At 34.4% G+C, this 18,737-nt stretch overlaps 1 protein-coding gene and 1 pseudogene across 1 annotated transcript; one reads left to right on the top strand and one right to left on the bottom strand.

Annotated features, from left to right (window-relative positions):
• Positions 1-10,958: 10,958 nt before the first annotated feature.
• Positions 10,959-12,005, bottom strand: LOC116145063 (annotated as a pseudogene).
• Positions 12,006-16,511: 4,506 nt separating this feature from the next.
• Positions 16,512-18,730, top strand: LOC116145062 (probable polygalacturonase At3g15720). Its single transcript, XM_031430508.1, has 9 exons — positions 16,512-16,631; positions 16,718-16,858; positions 16,937-17,107; positions 17,172-17,198; positions 17,285-17,492; positions 17,566-17,647; positions 17,734-17,842; positions 17,946-18,053; positions 18,133-18,730. Exons 1-9 carry the CDS (start codon positions 16,512-16,514, stop codon positions 18,382-18,384), a joined length of 1,218 nt encoding a protein of 405 aa, XP_031286368.1. The 3' UTR covers positions 18,385-18,730.
• The last annotated feature ends 7 nt before the right edge of the window (positions 18,731-18,737 follow it).

The following is an 18,737-nucleotide window of genomic DNA, read 5'->3' as shown; positions in this document are numbered from 1 at the left end:
TTTGGCTGATGTTTGGTTTGTAAGAAAGGCATTTGTAGTATAGTGGTAAGGAACAGTAGAACTAACACGAATTTACAATCTTCTATGTAAATGGATATTCAATTTTATAATTATTATATGCATATTCTTTGTTTTTATTAAGCCATAAAAACTATATAGCATGCATTAATTTGAATTGTGCTATAACAAAGCAGACAAATGCATACAGCACACAGAATCATCAATGACAAAATTATTACTAATCTAGGTTACAAATAATAAGCAGAAACTAGATTTATTATATCTACAGTTTAAGGTTATAAATGGCAAAGAGTAAGAGGGCAGGGAGAGAGCATTATTTAAATATATGATGGGATGAGGGAATCCTTGCAACTCCATTAATGGTGATCATATTTGACTGCTACTAACTTCATCAGCTATTCTTTTTTAAAGATAAAGTGCAGATGCAGAGCTACTTGCTGCTGGTTTGTTTATGTTGTGTTTTGGCATTGGATATAGTCAACCTACTTTTCATGTAGGTGACTTTGGTCAATTGGAGATGGCCACACTGATGATTCTCAGGTATATAATAATATAATCTCTTTCTGGATCCTACTCCTCCCACGCACCGTTGATTCAATTTTTCATTTTCTCAATTACTTAGGCTTTCTTAAAAGCATGGAAACAGTTGGCGAAGCTGGTGGGACAGCGAGACCAACACTTGAAATACCTGCATCAACAACTTTCTTGTTAAAGCCCACTTTAGTCCGAGGTCCTTGCAACTCCAACGATCTCCTCTTCAGGTCAGATTATTCACAATATTTAACTCAGTTAATATATATATATATGTCTCATAATTATCTATTGTTTGGAGGACAGGTTTTGGGGGTTATTATAGCACCCAATACTACTAGTGAATGGAATGGCAATGAGATTGCTGGCTATGCTTCCGTGATGGTAATGGTCTCGTCATTGAGGATCTGGAACAATCAATGGCCGAGGTTTTTTTTGGTGGAACACCAACGTAAAACTCTATACATACTCGTCACATTAATTATTTTCTTCTTTACTCATCATCTATATCTAATACCATATTTTTATTTTCAGAGGAAGCACAACTGTACGCGGCCAAGGGTATAAGAAATTGTTGTGCACTTTGATTAATTAGCAAATTAAGAACCTCTTATATAATCTCAAATATAATCTTAATCTTGTTGTAGGCTGTACACTTCCACAACTGTAATAATCTTCAAATAACGGGGATCAGTCTTGTTAACAGTCCAAAAGCCATATCTCAATAAATCAGTGCATTGGTGTATCCATCTCTAGAATTCAGATAAATTCACCTTGTGACAGCCCTAACACCGATGGATCCACATCTCTTCATCAACCAACCTTCATATCAACACCTCATCATCAAAACTGGTAAATATTTTATCCCTCATGTTTCATTAACCTAATTTTATATATAACGTAATTAAACTAATAATATGTATACTATATAGGAGATGACTCATTGCTGTTAATACCGGCTCCTCCTTTATCAACATTACCGGAGTTGCCTGCGGACCGGGTCATGGCATTAGGTAACTTATAAAAGCCTCATCATCATTTTCTTATTTTCGGAAATTAAGATTAATGTTTATGCTTTGGATTTATGTGTGTCAAGGTGTGGAGTCTAGGAGAAGATAGAGCTGATGATAGAGTGGAAGAAGTACATGTGCGGGATTGTAATTTCTCTAGAACTCAAAATGGAGCAAGAATTAAGACATTTCGGGTAGTTATATATTTTATAAGATAATAATTTAATATTTTTTTTTAATTCTTGGGTGTATAAGTATTACTCACATGATCTTATGTTTGTTTTCCAGGGGGGTTCAGGATATGCTAGGAAAATCTCATTCGAGCAAATCCACTAATAGATTGTAAAAACCCTATTATAATTGATCAGCATTACACCAACGACGGCAAAAGAGAGGTACTGTATAATAACTAATATATACAATTAAACTATTGGATTAGTGATTTTAATTGATGGATGCAGTCCTCACTGCAGTGAAGGTGAGTGATGTAACATACAGCGGTGTGCAGGGAACTTCGGCGGAGGAGCAAGCAATACATTGAATTGCAGTGATGAAATGGTTGCTTTAACATTAAAATGAAGAAATTAAAATTTCTTCATCCGTGCCAAAAGAAGACCCATGCCTGTTGCAACAATGCCCATGGAACTTCAACCCTCACTACTCCTAATGTCCCTTGCCTACTCAGACTTGATAAATTTACTGTTTATTCAGAGACCAGCATTATTAATTTGCTGTCAGTTGAGTTCCAGGAGATAAATTAATTTAAAAGGAATTCTTTGAGAAAATAAAAAAGAAGCTTTCTTATCCAAAATCAGAAAAATTGTGCTATATGGAAACAATTAATTAGTTTATTTAATTTTTTTGAAATAGTGAGTAAGTTAGAGATACCTAAAAGGGGGAGAGGGTGAGATAATTAATTCTTAATACAACTAGAATCAAATGTCCACCTTTAATAATAATGACATTAAAAAAATGCAGTGCAGAAAGAGTCGTATAAGGAAAGTTGGTAACAGCAGCTAGCTAGACTGTTCATTGTCTTTTTCTTCTCCTCCTCAAGCCAGCACAACCACGCAGGCAATGCTCTACGTGGATCTCAATTGCCATTCACAAGAACAAAACCTCATTTGGTTTCTTCTAACGCATGCAATTTGAAATTTATACACTGTAGATGAATTGATTCTACTCTGTACATAGAAATTTATAGTGGTAAAGGAACAGTAGAACTAACAAGAAAGGCCTTTGAAATTAAAGATCGATTTTATGGTTTGCTGGAGAGTTTCCTTGTCAATCTTAGTTTCATACTTTTTGGTGGGTTTTGTGCTTACTTTTTAGTTTTATTCCCTACATCTTTCTTCCACTTTTCTAATACTATTTGTAGGAAAATTCAAACACGTAATTCTACAAAGCAAAGAAAAGTTGTGATTGAAATGGTTGAATATAAGCACTGCTTTCTGTCTCACAAGTTAAGTCAAATCGTTGCTCTAGGTTATTTGCTCCTTTATACTTCCCAGGAACTAATGAGCATTCAGTTTTAGTCGTAGAACTTGCTGGCGTCCAATAATTCTTGTTGCAATTTGTGAAGCCATTTACGCAATTAATGTCGCAATCTACAAAATTGCCTTACCAAGAGCACTACTTCGTATGAAGTGACTTTCCACAAATAGTCGATCCATTGAACTAGAATTAAAGCCGGCTCATCAACTCCAAATAGAACCAAGAGTTTGCGTAGCCTCTTGAAACTTTTTCTGGACGTAATCTATAATTAGAAAAACTATTGCGACTTAACGCTCCAGTACTGTAATATTGGTACATGCATTTAATTTGTGTAATTTCACTATAAGATGTTGAAATTTTGCATGCATGAAAAAGAACGGTAGCCCTCCGTTTGTGTTCTTAATCCCATTATATGACTATGTTAATTATCCATGCGTACGTGTTTCTAATTCTCTGCTATTGCTTGCACTGGTCAATAAGTCGAGGACTAATAATGGCTCTAAGAAATGACATGAAAGTAATAGGAACAGAGCCCTCAACTTAGTTCAAATCTGCCTAACCCAACATTCAGAAGGCATTGTTTCAAGGACACTTGCAAATAATTTGACCCTTGCTCCTCTTCCCCATTATATTAGAGTAGCTTGCAAATCTTAAACCAGAACCCCTAGACCTTACTACTCAACCATTTATCTTATCTGCAAACATTTGCCTATATTTTCTCTTCAACCATTTTCCATGGCTTCTTTGAGCAAAACTGCTCTCGTCTATTTCTTGTCATCACAATCTTCTATGTACCTTCTTTTGAAGGTAGAAAAATCTTGAGCGTGGAGAAAATGATGGCCGTCCGTTCTCTGGAGAAATTTGGTTTTGAGTGGCTTTAATAAGGAGGCCACAAGTACACTTTCTTCTGGGAAACAGTTTTGTATTAACTGGGTACAAATGAAAAGTTGAGTGCATGAACATTGCAAAGGATGTCCCAGTTCTGAAGTCATCAGTTGCTAGTCCTGGAATTGGAAATTAGAAAACATTTACTCTCAACAAAGATAGAATAATACTTCTTCTCTCTTGGTGATTTATAATGTGTTCATTGTTTCAGTTCCAAAATCAATTACTTTGAAATTCTAGCCAGTTAAAGTGTTGTGCAAAACAAAAGAATCATATTGATCAAACCTTGAAATATTCATGTACTTTGGCTCTATGAAATATGTGTTGTTAGTGATATATATATATGTGTTGTTTTAATATGTTTCTCTATCAAAGGATGAAGGAATAAATATATGACTCTCAACGCTGGAAAAATACTCTCTAGTTCCTAAGCTTTGAATATCAACCATTACCATGTATTTTAAACCAAAAGTCTGTTTTATGGTCATATTTTTTTATAAAATATTATATCATACATCAATGATTTAATTTATTGTTAGTTTGATGGGAAAATTTGCTATCAATGTGAAGCACTGTCTTGTGTTTATGATTTCAGAGTCTGGGAGGAAAGTCTATACAATTAGAAATAAAATGAAAGATGTAGAACATATAGCTTCAATAATGAAAAATTCTCTGTCAAGAGTGGTAAAATTGATTATTTCTACAGGGTATTATCAATTTAATATCACTTTTTTTTTTTTTTTTTTTTTTTTAAAAAAATGTATAAGGGAAAAATTATAACCACATTTATATCACATATGGCATTCGCCTGACAAAGAAAAATCTTGACAAATAGAAAATTTCAATGAGACAAGTTTATGGCAAGTAAACCACCATTGGGTGGCCGAGTGGTAACTAAGACTTTTGAGAGTATTACTCAAGAGGTTCCGAGTTTGATTCACCTCAACGTTTAATATGAGTGGTCATTGAAATTCTTATCCACAGGTAATTTAGAGTTGCCGGTTTAGTTTCCTATAAATAGGGCCGTTTCCATTTGTGAAGTATTCCATGTTAAGTGAAGTCACTTGAGAAATAAATTAAAGTCATACTATTCTCTTTGAGTTTGTTTAGTCCCTCTCTTATTATATATGCACTTTCATCCCTTTTCACTTTTCATGATTCTCTTTTATTTTATTTATTTTACAATTTGTGATTTTGAAGTCTAGAAGATTATCGCTCGTAAAACAAGATCTATAAGCTTTAACACTTTCCATCTCAAGACAAAGGAAGCCCAACGAAAGGCAAGGAAAACCCTTTTTTTTTTTAAAAAAAATTTGTAGGTTAAGACACAAAGAATAAACAACTCGATTGTCAAAAGTATAAATTTATGTTGCAACAACTTAACTAGTTACATGTATAAAAGAACATCAAATGTGAATCTTACTTAAAGTTGAAAAAGGGGCCATTTATGGGCCTACCCAGTTAAAAAATTTTGATTTATGGAAATTACTAAAAAGACTTTATTACTATAATTTATTTACTTTCAATTGAAAAAAACCACATTCAAAAATACAAATTAGGTTCGTTGGTTCATTATTCTGATACTTTTTAGAATAATATTTTAAAAAAAGTAAAATTGGGTGGTATTACGATGTAGGTTTGAAAATTAACCAAAATACCCTCTATGTTTGTTTATTTACTAACACCCCTACATAAAATATTAAAAATTAACAAAAACACCCCCAATCCACGCATTAAATACTGACAGCCGACCACCACCGCGGAGGTGGCCGGAGTCGTCGTATCGGCACATGACTAGCTGGCCTTTTCTGGCCAGATCCACGTGGATCTGCTGGAAAAGGCCAGATCTGGCCGCATTTGGTGGTCAACGACGACCAAAAATACGACCATCGTTGATGGTCAACGATGGCCATATCTGGTCACGTTGACGACTAGCTACGGTTAGATCTATTTGGCTTTTTTGGTCAGATCTACCGTGGATTTGGTCGGAAAGCTAGATCGGCGCACTACCGGCCAGATTCAGCTGGTAGTACGCCATTATACCAGATTTCGACCAGCTTCTGACAGGGGTGGCCAAATCTGGTAAATGTGGGTTGCTAGGGTGTTTTTGTCAATTTCTAAATATTTTTTTGGGTGTTTAGTTAAATTAACAAATTTAGGGGTTTAAAAATTGAATAATATTTTGAGAATAAGAGAATAAATATGTATTTGGATAGAATAGGGAATAGAATATTGAAAAATTGTGTACCATGGAGCCAAAACTTTCCATTCGAATATGAGACTTAGGATAAAAAAACACAATACGAAAAGATTATAAAAAGAATACTAAAATAAAATAAAAAAAACAGAAGGCCAAACGGCACAAAGTTTCAATCAATGAACTTTTCTAATTCTTAGGTCAAGCCATATCAGATTTTTGTTATGTATTGATTTTGCATCTTGTTTCATAAATACATTTACCATAGATATTTCATGTTCACAGATTCTTTTTCTCATTTTTGGTATTATTGACATCCCTATAAATAGATGATATATTTGTATATCAACACAAATTCAAATTTTCTTTACTGTATCAGCTAGATCTTGGCATTTCTTTTCTGTATATAGTTGTCATTTTATCATTAATTGAATGTCCAGACTATTTTCCATTTTAGGTATTATTTAAATCCTATAAATAAATGAATATAGGACAACATCATGTATCCAACCAACTCTAATACCATCTATCTAACATGTCACTTGAGAATGACATTTCTCATTTTCGCTACAATAAAGATTGGCTCACAACCAAATCTTACAAACTTTCTTTCACACACCGACATAGCAAATCGCAATTGGTTAGTTCGTAATTTAGCAGACAAGACCCTTGAGTTGTCACGTTGGGGTTGTGAGAAAAAGTTGTGAGATTTGGTTGTAAGTATAGGGTTCCACAATACCCCTTCAATTCCATCTCAAACTACCTTTCCAACCCACAACTCATTTCTTATATTTGAAAGGTATAAACAATCACAAAGCACTAGAAATCTCTATTTAAGCCTCAATAACATGGCATATCACATGTATATCACATACATACATCATTGCTAGCAAAACCCTAATCAAGAAAATTCTAAAATCTCAACTTGGGTTGGGATTTACTTACCTTGTTATGAAGAGACTTCACTAACTCTTCCTTTCACTTGGTTTGCTTGACTTCTTCTCTACTCTTAACCAAAAGAACAAAACCCTCAAAAGTCAATATATACTAAAACTCACAAAGTTTCACAATCAAAGTAGGAATCCTTACCTTAGGAAGCCTTAGGTTGATTTTCTACCCCAAATCACTTCAAAAACCCTTTTAAAACTCCTTGATCAAAAGAAAGAGAAGTTGAGAGGGAACAAGAGAGGAGAGTTGCGTTTGAGAAGAAGAATGAAGGGTTTGCTAATTCTTAATTCCTTTTAATGAAATTTATACACAAGCATTCCCATTTTGCCCTTACTCTTCTTTGGGAATTCTATCTATATCCTTTGATTCATTACAAACACACCCCCAAATCAACATATTCTCCATGAAATTTCCTTACAATTTACTCCCCACTTTTCCTGCTAATTAGGGGTAGAATGGTCAAATTGCCCTTAGGGAAGAAAATATCTAAAACTTAACAACATTTTGGTCGGCCTGTCGCCGCGGCGAAACTGTCCAGCAGCTTCCCCGTGGCTTCAACACCTCTTCGCCGCGGCGAAGATTCTTCTTCGCCCCGGCGAAGACTGAAACACTAAACTTCTTCTATATTCCACCAAATTCAGGGCAAGCACTCAATCAAACAATATTACCAAAAACCAACTCAAATAAGAGCAAAGGAAGAAACAACAATTACGTACCTCAAGTGGGGCGTTACACAACATTAGAGCAGCCACAACTGACATATAATTGGTCTTTGACACGATCTGACCCGACCCTCCTTATCTCATAGGCTCTGGGTGCATCCATGAGACTCGGGTGATCGAGACATGTCATGTGGGAAAAGCTGAAAACTATAAAACCTATTTTTCTAAATAACATCATGAAACATTTCTCATAATTTTCATAACAAACACTCATAAACATATCTTTTACAAATCCAATAGAAACATATGGTATCAGTTTTCCAGATCATTTACAATCCAAAAACATAAGATAGAATGCTTGATAAAAATATAAATTATGCAGCAGGAAAACAAAACATGTCATGCTTCACTCAAATGAAAAAGAATTCATGTTGGCCCAACCTTGAGTGTAATCACTTCTCGGCACAATATCCTAAAAATACTTTCTAAAATCATATCAATATGCAATAGAACATTCATATTTATATAATATCATTTCTATAAACCTATTTGCAACTCTGAAACCACCTTTGATCACCAATACTAAAATCTCTCACCTTAGCTAGTACCCAAGGGTAAATCCATCCTACCCAGTAAGGTCAATCATCGTGCGGGTAAAGCCACTAAAACCATCTTGCCTAGCGGAGTTCGCATCACTCATACACTAAAAACTGTCAAACCTAGTAGAATTCGCATCGCTCGGGCCGAATATCATAATCTATCATACCCAACGAAATTCACATCGTTTGGGCAAAGCATTGTAACTAATCATACGCATGCGCAAAGCCAAACTGAATATGAGGGGGATGAGTACTATGTAAGGTGGTTTGAAAACCACTATCATCATAAACATGCTCTCCAAACATCATTTATCACAAAACTGATGCCATTTCTCAAGTTGGAAACATATATAGTAACATTAAAATATACATGTAGCACAAGGGTAAAAATAAAGGTTTCCAAACAAGTTTTCAAACTGACAATTCAACCCATTTCAGCACCATTGTCAAACACTTGTCCAAAAACATCAAAGTTCATCTTCCACATGTAAATAAACATTTATTCATCAATAATATGCAATAAACCTCATTTTTATAGAGAAATCAAACAATTTGGGCAATTTAAAACAATAGGCATGCTTAACTAAAACATTAGAGAGAATTTTATTAACATGAAAGTTAGGGTTTTATTTGAGATAATTTTGAAAAAAATTAACTTAAAACACTAAGGTAGAAGAATAGAGAGGTAAGGATAGGAAATTACCCAATTCTAAAGCTTACCTACAAAAAAAAGAAGTCAAATTTAACTTTCCTAATGCTTTTTTGACCGATCTACACCATTTCCTCCTTTATTTTCTTTTTCTTTTTCTTTTCTCTTTGTTTTTCCTTGTTATAGTTAGCTTCAACTGGATATAAAGTGAGCGCCTAACAAATATCACTTGCCCCCTCAATTTTTGTATAATCTCTTATACCCCTAATACATCAGCATTTGACCAATACAACCTCTATATTTGTCATCCTTTTAAAATAGTCCACATAATATGCTTCTTTTCACAAAGGTCCCTTGCCTAGCACTTTTAAAACTGACATTTCCACCCACTTTTGTCAATCCTGAAATGCTCGTTCTAAGTTGAGGAATGCTAGTTCCAATCTCCAGGCAAGTTGTTCCTAGCATAAACGACACTATTCTCTAGGTCGTTCATTGTTCTATCCAAAATGACAACTTTTGACGACTTGGGTAGGAATGCCCGTTCCATCACGAGGAATGCCTAATCCTCAAATCAATCAATTCTTTCCATAAAGAACGACCCCGTTCTTGTGCTCGTTCACTCTTTTGGAATTTTCGGGGACTTTTAGGGCAAGCTGTTCCAACACGAATGACCAGTTCCCACGCTCATTTTGAGAAATGGAATGCTTGTTCCTCTTCACTGAATGGTCAATCGATAATCCGTTAATCCCATGTAAAGTACGAACGATCCCTCAAGTGTGTCAGCATGCATCGATAATCTGTTAATCCCATGTAAAGTATGAACCATATCCAACCTAAACAGTACTATATTCATTCATGATACTAACAAATACATGGGGATTAGAGTCTCACTTTTGTACCTTTAAAAGTTGCATCATCGTCTTCTTCTATTAGTGTTGCAGTTTATTTTTAACCCTGAAGCCGATAACATGGCTGTTGAAAGATGAACCTGTTTTGGTGAAGGAAATGATGGCCAAAATCGAAGAGATGGAAGAAGAATGGTTGAAGAGAAAGAAGAAAGAAGCAAACCACCTAGTCACCACGACAAGCGTTGGAAAAAGTGTAGAACGTGGAGCAAGAAGAGCGATCACCACGGCAATAGAAAAGGTCACGACAACGAGTGCAAAAACAAAAAAGAGAGGCGTGCGTAAGAGAGGGCACAAAACATAAAGAGTTGGACTTAGTTTTCAGTTTTAGAGTTTTAGTTTACTTTAGGAGTTTAAGTTCAAGTTTAATTGTTTATTTTCCTTTTATGTTGAGTTTAATTAGGAATAAGAATTTGAGTTTATGTATTTTTTCCTTTTTTAGTTTTAGTAGAATAAGGAAGTAGTTTTTCATTAGGATCAGAGTTGTAGTTTGTTCCTATAAAAGAGATGAGAAGTCTTCAATGTATTTTGAGTCATTCAGATTAATAAAAGAAGAAGTTTAGTTTTCTCTCTGTAGTTCATCATGTTTTTGGGCTGTGCAAGTTTGATTTGTCACTCCCAAATTCCAACAGTGGTTGACTAAGTTAGTAAAAGTGGAGTTTATTTAATGAGGCTACAGAAGAGTAATACACACAAAGCAAATAATCCAAACCACATGAGCCATAACCTTATTGTCTTAACTGATAGTCAAGAATAAGACATTGACATAACTTTTCATTCTTTCTTTATTTTTCTAATTTTTCTTGAATTCTTGAATTCCTGATTGCCAATTGTCTATTTTTTCTTTGGCATTATTTCCATTCTTTTGACTTTTATTAGTGGGGTTGCAGGCCTACAAACTAAAAACTATTTTAGTCATGATCTTCTTTGCCAGTGCTTGGCATTAATTTGTGCAAACGTAGAAATTAGAAGTGGTGAATGGCTAAATTAATTGTTAGCGAATAGTACCAAGATTAGATTTGACACTGTTCCATTCTAGAAAAGAATAGGTACAATGTTATTTTGATTGCATAATGATCAATTTGTTAAAAACTGATGGCATGATTGTTGATGAAGCACTTGGGATGATATCTTGGGGTGTTTCTTCAAGGATAAAATTTAAGAAGCTATAGTCTGCTACAGGTTCCAAGTCCATTAAACCCTCAAAAACCTTCACCAACATTGATGCGGAAGGCCTTTTATACAAGTTTTTTTGCAAGCATGAAATGGCAATCCGGATCATCCTTACAACATCTTCTTTGTTGTTTTGCATGTCCTCACTTTGTTCATCAATTAAATCAGAAACTTGAATTCCTTCTGCCTTGATCTTCAGAGTATCAATTAGATAATCACCGTGCCAAGAGTTAGAACTTTTTCTTCCACAAATGATTTCCAACATCACAACTCCAAAACTGTAAATATCAATCTTCATTGTGATATTTCTACCCCCTATCAACTCAGAAGCCATGTATCCCAGCGTTCCCTTTGGCATAGTCATCACATGGGTGTGATCCTTATTAATCAATCTAGCTAACCCAAAATTAGAAATCTTGACATTCAAATCTGTGTCCAGGAGGATGTTTTGAGGTTTGATGTCAAAGTGAATGATGTTTGGATTGCAATAGTCATGCAAATACTCTAGCCCCTTTGCTATCTAAACTATGATTTTCTTTCTTGTTTCCCAAGTGAGAGTTTGTGCGTGGTTTCAGTGGAAAATCCATTTATCTAATAAACCATTAAACATGTACTCATAGACCAAAAGTCTATTTGATCTTTGAGCACAATAACCAACAAGTCTTACCAGATTAAAATGGTGAATGTTGCCTATTGTCTCAACTTCTGACAAGATTTCTTTCCTTCCTTGCTTTACATTAGGACCTAAGCGTTTCACTGCAACTTTAGTATTATTATGCAGGACTCCTTCGAAAACAGATCCAAACCCTCCACGACCAAGCCTAACCTGTAAATTTTGCATTGCAGATCGCAGATCCTTGAAGGAAAACTTCCTCAAAATGTTGGTTACATGAAGGGAAGATGAGTCATTGGAGTTGTCTCGTCTTTGCATTTGAAGCACAAGTTTTTTCTTCCTCTATCTTTTGTAGCAATAGAATGCTCCAATAGATAAAACTCGGAAAGCAAAAACAAGCAATACCATTAATAAAACCAGAGGCAGTCTCTGTTCTTTCGAGGGCATTTTTGCCATGATATTTGATTGCATTTGTACCTTGATGAATGCTAATGCACTATCATTAAAAACCACTCCCGTATTATTCCTTAGAGAATAAAGTTCCATTGCTAAAGAACAGTTACCAATTTTAAGGTTGCTTTTGTACTGGAACAAGGCTGCTTTGCAGGAACAATCATTCAGGCATGCCATTTTGTAGCTCTCTACATCTATATCGACAAACTGGGAGACAAATCCAAAGTAAGAAACATTTTCAAGCGTAAAAAATTTATGAAGAGTTATGTTTTGGCATGACAATGGCGCATCCTGTGCACACGAAAACTCATTTGCGGTAGCATTCAACTGCTTAAGGTATCTTGAATCTCCTGGACAACTGCATTTATCCCGATAGCAGACCTCGTAATTGCCACAATATGTGGGGTAGATACACTCCCCATATAGTTTTTGTATGGAGAGATCGAAAATCTCCAGCTTCCCATTGGTAATTTGATAGATATTGAATTGGCCTTTCGATTCCAACCTCAAGAACAGGGAGTGGTTCCTTGTTGCCGTGTACCGCACGCCTTCCTTTTTGAAAGAGAATTTTAAGAGGTCCATGCCGAATGAATTTTTTTTCTCCATTTTGAATATCTAGAGTTCGATATTTTTGTGGAGAACTAAGATTAAAGTAAAAACCAATATTCTTATAAGATAACCGAAGGGAGAACTTGCCTGTTGATTGTAACGCCCAACATGGAGGTACATGATTTAAATTATGTTTTATAGCCCTTAGTTAATTTTTATTAAAGTTATTTTAAGAGAATATGAAAAAAATGCCTTAAACTTGCATTAAGGGTAAAATGGTCTTTTCACTCAAAATTAGTTGAAAAAGTGGAGAGTGAAAAGAGGTAGAATTTCATAAAGAATACAATAAAAATGAGGGCATTATGGTAATTGACTAAGGGACAAGGATGGAATTTCTACAAAAGTGTAAGGGCAAAATGGGAAAGTGAGTTTATAAAATAAGATGATAAGGGTTTGTAACCCTTATTTCCTTCATTCCACCACCACACTACTCCTCCATTTTCTCTCAAATTTTCATTCACTCTTCCAAGGATTTTGAGGGCTTTTGAGTGATTTTTAATAGGGTTTTGATTCTAGACTTCAAAAGGCAAGAATTCATACTCTTTATCTATGATTTCTTTGTGTAAAAGTTGAGTTCTTATGAAGTTTATGCTTGGGTTAAGAGAAGATTTGAATCCAACAAGAGTAGAGAGCTTAGGAGAGACTACTCAAGCATAAGGTAAGTAAATTCCACTCAAAATCCAACTCAAGTTAAAGTTTAAGAATTTAAGTGGGTAGAGATTTCTTTTAAGTATGCATATGTTATGATTCTTGAGAAATTGAGATGAGATTGATGATGAATTATGCTTGTTGTTGGATATATTTGAATATGAGAAGTGTATGTGATGGTTTGATGATGGGTTGAAATTGGAAGAATTGGAGAAATTTTTGGGAGTGTGTTTGCCGTGTAGGTATGGTGATGCTATAAGAGAGATTTTCTCTCATTTTTTGATGGTTGAGAAACAAATTGAATGATACTTAAGTAGGGTTTGTTTATGCACAAGTATTTTTTGATAAAATGCCTAAGAGAAGTATAAGTTTGAGTAGAAACCTTACTTTTATGCAACATTGCATATGTGCATTTCGTAAGTGCATTTAAGTAAGAAATTTTAAGCATCAGCCATCCATATGCATATAATTGTGTATGTGTAGAAACTTAAGAAAGAATAAAGAATGAAGAATGAAGAATAAAAAATAAAACATTCTAAGAATAAAGAGAAAGGAAGAATAAGTATTAAAGAATTAAGGAGTGTTAAAGAAGAGAAAAGAATAGGTTGTTGTGATGGGGAACCGTAAGTGTTAAGAAGAAATTCCCACATACATGCCACCTTAATTAAGTGGCATAAGAAGAAGAAGAATTGTACGACCTGTAAGAGTGTATGTGGATGAGAGTTGTACCAAGAAGAATTTCCTACATACACGCCACCTTAATTGAGTGGCCTAAGAAGAAAAAAAAATTTGTACGGTCCGCAAGAGTGCATGTAGATGAGGACTGTACTCGCTCACATGGCCAAGGTTCAAAATCCATACATCAACCGAGTCTGATCGGCAAAGAATAAGAAAAGAAAGAATAAGAGAGAATAAGAAAGAATAAGAATAAGAAAGAATGAGAATAAGAAAGAATAAGAATGACAAAAGAAAGAATGAGAAAGAGTAAGAATAAGAAAGAATGAGAAGGCTTGAATAAGCCAAGAAAAGAAAAGAAAAGAAAAGAAAAAACAAGAAAGAAAAGAAAAGAAAAGAATAGAAAGAAAAAGAAAAGAAAACAAATAGAGCAAGAAAATAGAAATAAGAAAGAAAAAGCATTTTATGCATTATTGCATATGCATTTTATTCATGCATATTGCCATGAATTTCATCATGGTTAGGAAGAATAGAAAGAATAAGAAACAAAGAACAGAGAGAAATAGAAAAAAAGAAAAGAACAGTGACAGTAAGAAACATAGGAAGAAACAGTGAAAGAAAAGAGAAGGAATTAAGTAAGGAAAGAACCAAAGAAGGAGAAGAGTTAAGGGATTTACTTACTGAGCATTTTTATGCTCACCCCATTGTTTTTCAATGTTTTTGCACGAAATAAGTGAGTAGCGGTCAGAGGGACGTCGACAATCGGAGAGGATTGGCTTTACTGTCCACCGATGCTAAGTTTTTGTACTTGTTATTTTGATATATATAAAGAGTAATGTTTTGTAAGTAAAGAAAAAAATTTGGGCCCAACTATTTTCATATACTAAGTATGTATGTTTTATTGTATATATTATAAAGAATACTAGTAGAAAGAAGGCATTACATTGACAGATTGGATACTGAAATGGTAGAAGTCAAATTTGTCTTAAACTTCAGGAGTTGTTTCGGTAGCCATGTGTTTGTTGGGTGATCAAAGGATTTCTAGAGCGATTTCCTTTTGGCACCAACAAGTTCCAAGCTTCCATTTCCATGTAAATACATGCGTGAAACCTTTTTGCCAGAGGTATTGGTAGACCAAACCTGACGACCATAGACAGTTGGGGGGATTTAATTGAATACTGGTAAATCCTAAATCCCTGAAAGCGAAAATAATGTGAACAAAGGACACAAAATAACTTCACACACAAACACAAGATTTATAGTGGTTCACTCTCCATATGAGAGCTATGTCCACTTTGCTGTTGCGGAATTTTACTATTAAAAAGAGGAAATATTACAAGAATCTCTCAAGCCTCACAAATTGGGTCACTCACCAAACCCTATTTGGTGGCTCTCACTCTTTAATTGTGGTTTTGCCTTCTATTCAATTTGTGATGTCTAACTCTATAACTTAACCTATTTTTATAGGTAATACATGAGACATTATTCCTAATAGGACTCAAATCCCATATCGTAATAGGAATTATATTTTAATTTCTAATATAATTATAATCCTATTTTCAATTGTATTATTAAAAGAAAACAATTATACTTAAACACAAATTAGGATTACCCATGTTCTAATCCAATTCTAATTTGGATTGAATTTAACTCCACAATCTCAATATAAATATCTCTCAATATCAAATTTCCAGCTAGTTCAAGAGTGACCTCCTTTTGAACTGGAGAGTTTCCATTGGCAGACCAGATAATAACGGGTGGAAGATCAAAGTTTCCGATGGATGAATTGGAGGTTCTTAAGAATCTAACTATCACAAGATATAAGTTTTCGTAAGAAGTCGAATTTGTATTTAAGAAACCGAGGCTGAAATTTGGGTAGCCATTTTTGTCAAGTCTAAGAAGGATAGGTCTGAGTTGAGTACCATCAGTGAATTGATAACCTCCTGTATTTGGGTTTTTTTCCCATGAATCATTGAGTTTGGCTGATGTTTGGTTTGTAAGAAAGGCATTTGTAGTATAGTGGTAAAGGAACAGTAGAACTAACACGAATTTACAATCTTCTATGTAAATGGATATTCAATTTTATATATTAATTATATGCATATTCTTTTTGTTTTATTAAGCCATAAAAACTATATAGCATGCATTAATTTGAATTGTGGGCTATAAACAAAGCAGACAAATGCATACAGCACACAGAATCATCAATGACAAAATTAATTACTAATCTGAGGTTACAAATAATAAAGCAGAAACTAGATTTATTATATCTACAGTTTAAGGTTATAAATGGCAAAGGAGTAAGAGGGGCAGGGAGAGAGCATTATTTAAATAATAATGATGGGATGAGAGGAATCCTTGCAACTCCATTAATGGTGAGTCATATTTGACTGCTACCAACTTCATCAGCTGATTCTTTTTTAAAAGATAAAGGTGCAGATGCAGAAGCTACTTGCTGCTGGTTTGTTTATGTTGTGTTTTGGCATTGGATATAGTCAACCTACTTTTCATGTAGGTGACTTTGGTGCAATTGGAGATGGCCACACTGATGATTCTCAGGTATATAAATAATAATAATCTCTTTCTGGATCCTACTCCTTCCCACGCACTGTTGATTCAATTTTTTTATTTTCTCAATTACTTAGGCTTTCTTAAAAGCATGGAAACAGTTGTGCGAAGCTGGTGGGACAGGGAGACCAACACTTGAAATACCTGCATCAACAACTTTCTTGTTAAAGCCCACTTTATTCCAAGGTCCTTGCAACTCCAACGATCTCCATCTTCAGGTCAGATTATTCACAATATTTAACTCAGTTAATATATATATATATGTCTCATAATTAATCTAATTGTTTGGAGGACAGGTTTTGGGGGATATTATAGCACCCAATACTACTAGTGAATGGAATGGCAATAGAGATTGCTGGCTATGCTTCCGTGATGTTAATGGTCTCGTCATTGAAGGATCTGGAACAATCAATGGCCGAGGTTTTATTTGGTGGAACACCGACGTAAAACTCCATACATACTCGATCGTCACATTAATTAATTTTCTTCTTTACTCATCATCTATATCTAATACCATATTTTTATTTTCAGAGGAAGCACAACTGTACGCGGCCAAGGGTATAAGAAATTGTTGTGCACTTTGATTAATTAGCAAATTAAGAACCTCTTATATAATCTCAAATATAATCTTAATCTTGTTGTAGGCTGTACACTTCCACAACTGTAATAATCTTCAAATAACGGGGATCAGTCTTGTTAACAGTCCAAAAAGCCATATCTCAATAAATCAGTGCACTGGTGTATCCATCTCTAGAATTCAGATAAATTCACCTTGTGACAGCCCTAACACCGATGGTATCCACATCTCTTCATCAACCAACCTTGATATACAACACTCCATCATCAAAACTGGTAAATATTTTATCCCTCATGTTTCATTAACCTTAATTAACGTAATTAAACTAATAATATGTATACTATATAGGAGATGACTGCATTGCTGTTAATACCGGCTCCTCCTTTATCAACATTACCGGAGTTGCCTGCGGACCGGGTCATGGCATTAGGTAACTTATGAAAAACCTCATCATCATTTTCTTATTTTCGGAAATTAAGATTAATGTTTATGCTTTGGATTTATGTGTGTCTTAAGTGTGGGAAGTCTAGGAGAAGATAGAGCTGATGATAGAGTGGAAGAAGTACATGTGCGGGATTGTAATTTCTCTAGAACTCAAAATGGAGCAAGAATTAAGACATTTCGGGTAGTTATATATTTTATAAGATAATAAGTTTAATATATATATATATTTTTTTAATTCTTGGGTGTATAAGTATTACTCACATGATCTTATGTTTGTTTTCCAGGGGGGTTCAGGATATGCTAGGAAAATCTCATTCGAGCAAATCACACTAATAGATTCTAAAAACCCTATTATAATTGATCAGCATTACACCAACGACGGCAAAAGAGAGGTACTGTATTAATTAAACTATATTATATACAAATTAAACTATTGGATTAGTGATTTTAATTAATGATGCATGGATGCAGTCCTCATCAGCAGTGAAGGTGAGTGATGTAACATACAGCGGTGTGCAGGGAACTTCGGCGGAGGAGCAAGCAATAACATTGAATTGCAGTGATGAAATTGGTTGCTTTAACATTAAAATGAAGAAAATTAAAATTTCTTCATCCGTGCCAGGAAAGAAGACTCATGCCTATTGCAACAATGCCCATGGAACTTCAACCCTCACTACTCCTAATGTCCCTTGCCTACTCAGACTTGATAAATTTACTGTTTAATTCAGAGGACCAGCATTTATTAATTTGCTGTCAGTTGAGTTCCAGGAGATAAATTAATTTAAAAGGAATTCTTTGAGAAAATAAAAAAGAAGCTTTCTTGTCCAAAATCAGAAAAATTGTGCTATATAGGAAACAATTAATTAGTTTATTTAATTTTTTTGAAAATAGTGAGTAAGTTAGAGATACCTAAAATGGGGAGAGGGTGAGATAATTAATTCTTAATAAAACTAGAATCAAATGTCCAGCTTTAATAATAATGACATTAAAAAAAATGCAGTGCAGAAAGAGTCGTATAAGGAAAGTTGATAACAGCAGCTAGCTAGACTGTTCATTGTCTTTTTCTTCTCCTTCTT

Source organism: Pistacia vera, unplaced genomic scaffold (assembly GCF_008641045.1).
Source record: "Pistacia vera cultivar Batoury unplaced genomic scaffold, PisVer_v2 Contig46, whole genome shotgun sequence".
Classification (NCBI taxonomy): Eukaryota; Viridiplantae; Streptophyta; class Magnoliopsida; order Sapindales; family Anacardiaceae; genus Pistacia; species Pistacia vera.
Note: the sequence above shows the minus strand (reverse complement) of the source record. Positions and strands in the feature narration are given on the sequence as shown.

What these genes read in the sequence shown, in the direction of transcription:
- LOC116145062 (XM_031430508.1), top strand. Translation starts at nt 16,512, where the DNA reads ATGCAGAAGCTACTTGCTGCTGGTTTGTTTATGTTGTGTTTTGGCATT. An exon ending in ACACTCCATCATCAAAACTG is followed by an intron (nt 17,493 to 17,565) that starts GTAAATATTTTA and finishes TATACTATATAG; the next exon opens with GAGATGACTGCATTGCTGTT. An exon ending in GGACCGGGTCATGGCATTAG is followed by an intron (nt 17,648 to 17,733) that starts GTAACTTATGAA and finishes GTGTGTCTTAAG; the next exon opens with TGTGGGAAGTCTAGGAGAAG.